The sequence below is a fragment of the Plasmodium cynomolgi genome, assembly GCF_000321355.1.
Source record: "Plasmodium cynomolgi strain B DNA, scaffold: 0527, whole genome shotgun sequence".
Taxonomy (NCBI): Eukaryota; Apicomplexa; class Aconoidasida; order Haemosporida; family Plasmodiidae; genus Plasmodium; species Plasmodium cynomolgi.
The window spans coordinates 1-1,995 of NW_004192940.1; the positions used below are offsets into that span (position 1 = coordinate 1).

General features: G+C 24.8%; 1 protein-coding gene across 1 annotated transcript; it reads right to left on the reverse strand.

Annotated features, from left to right (window-relative positions):
• Positions 1-58: 58 nt before the first annotated feature.
• Positions 59-820, reverse strand: PCYB_004550 (Pv-fam-d protein; the record flags this gene model as incomplete). Its single annotated transcript, XM_004227876.1, has 1 exon — positions 59-820. A coding segment is annotated over one exon (762 nt), but the record flags the coding sequence as incomplete, so codon positions are not given.
• Between the last annotated feature and the right edge of the window lie 1,175 nt (positions 821-1,995).

Genomic DNA, 1,995 nt, shown 5'->3' on the forward strand with positions numbered 1-1,995 from the left:
ATTTATAATAGTAGTATATTAGCATTAAAATAAAAGCAAAAACTGATTGCCAAGCTACTCTAACACCAGGTGTCCCTGCACTAGCTACTATTAACATAACTGCGATTACAAAATTTATAAGAAGTGGTACAAATACCTTATATCTATTTATAAAATATAATAATTTTCTAAATTTGCTTTTATGCTTAACTGCATAATAATTGACAGAAGAGTTTCCTTTTAAAAAACGCAGCATATCTAATTCAAAATTTAAATCTACTTCTTTTAAAAATTGAAATATCCAAAAATCCTCTTGTTCTCTTACTTTACATTTGTATTTTATCCTTTTAGGATGTCTTCGTTTTTTACGCTTATTTTCTATTTTACATACGGTGGCATATTCTTCTACGTCAAAAAGTTCTTCATAACTCCCATTAAATTTTAACAAACGCGTTGATATGTTAAAATAGTCGTCATTGTTTAATGGACCAAGTTGGTCGCAAAAATCATCACCATATGTTATTTCACTAAATTTGAAATGGCTCGTTGTTTTTTTTAAATTATCATCATAATTAAACTCATCGCATGATTTTTCAAAACTGCCTTCCCTCATTAACGTATCACAATTTTTTCCAAAATTTTGTTCAGGCTCTAATTCGTTTAATCCTTGTGCAAATCTATAATCATTTTCTTCGAATGTTTCTGATATTCTTTCTTTTACATCTGAATAGCTTTGACTGAACTGTGTGTCTATTTTTTGTTTGAATAGTCTACTAGTTCTTATATCTAATATTCTATTTTTAATAATTCTACGATCCCATGCTTTACTATGGACATTTGACTGAAAATTCGGTAAACATTGTATTTGTTATATGAAAAAAAAAAAATTTCAAAATTAATAAAATATTCACTTTTTAATAAAATATAAAGCAGACGTAGAGAAACATATAAATGTAATTGTTATCATCCTACATAAAAGGAACATTTCCAGTTCCACACTAAAAGGGTCAAAGTAATGATTCTATCAAAAAATGAAACTTGCTTGTAATATCCTTCATGTGTCATTATACTAAAGTTCTTAATTTTTTGTAATAATAAAAATATTTTAGTTGTATTAAGATTTTTCACACAATTTTATTAATGATACTCAAGTTATTTAAAAAAATGTATTTCATAATCTTCTATATTGACAAATTATTTACAAAAAGAGGACATATTTTTGTGTTTTCAATTATTAAAAAAGTATTTTCTTTTTTAATTACACAAGGGTATATAATTATATATTATTTTACAAAACATAAATAATTGACTTCAAATAAAATTATTTTAGGAATATATTTCAGATAAAAGTGTTGCTCATTTATAAAATAATATAAATAATGCTACAATGCTAAATATTTTATGTGTGAGAGGGAGCCACGAATTTGCCGCTTAAAAACGTGTATTTGATTTTTAATTATAAAAAAAGTACATAATTTGTCCATTATTTTAAAAAACAAAAGTTGTTTTTAAAAAACATATGAATAAATATTTTCGTAAAAACGACGTTAAAAAATATAACACCTTAAACCCTTAATGATAATTTTTTTTTTTTATTAATATTGTATTGCCCTTAAGTTGTTATACCTCCACAATGTTTCAAATTGAGAATCATAACAGTGGATTATAGACATTATAATAAAATATGGAGCGACTACAATGGCTGTATGATATATTCTTAATGCAAATACAATTAGAAAAAATAAAAATATAAGAAGGGATACATATCATTAATGCTGGTTCACGAAACAAAGGCAAAACGATAAAATAAAAACTTGTGTTTTTATAGCAACATGTGACATACGACGAATTATGTAATGTTTTATTTCGTATTTTAACAAAATGAAGTAATTTGCAGATGCATTATTTGATCATTTCGAATAATGTAACTTAAAAAAAATCGTTTAAGTAAAAAAGGTGAAAACCATAAATTATTTTTTGTACGTATTTGTGTAATTCACGAAGAAAGCACAACTC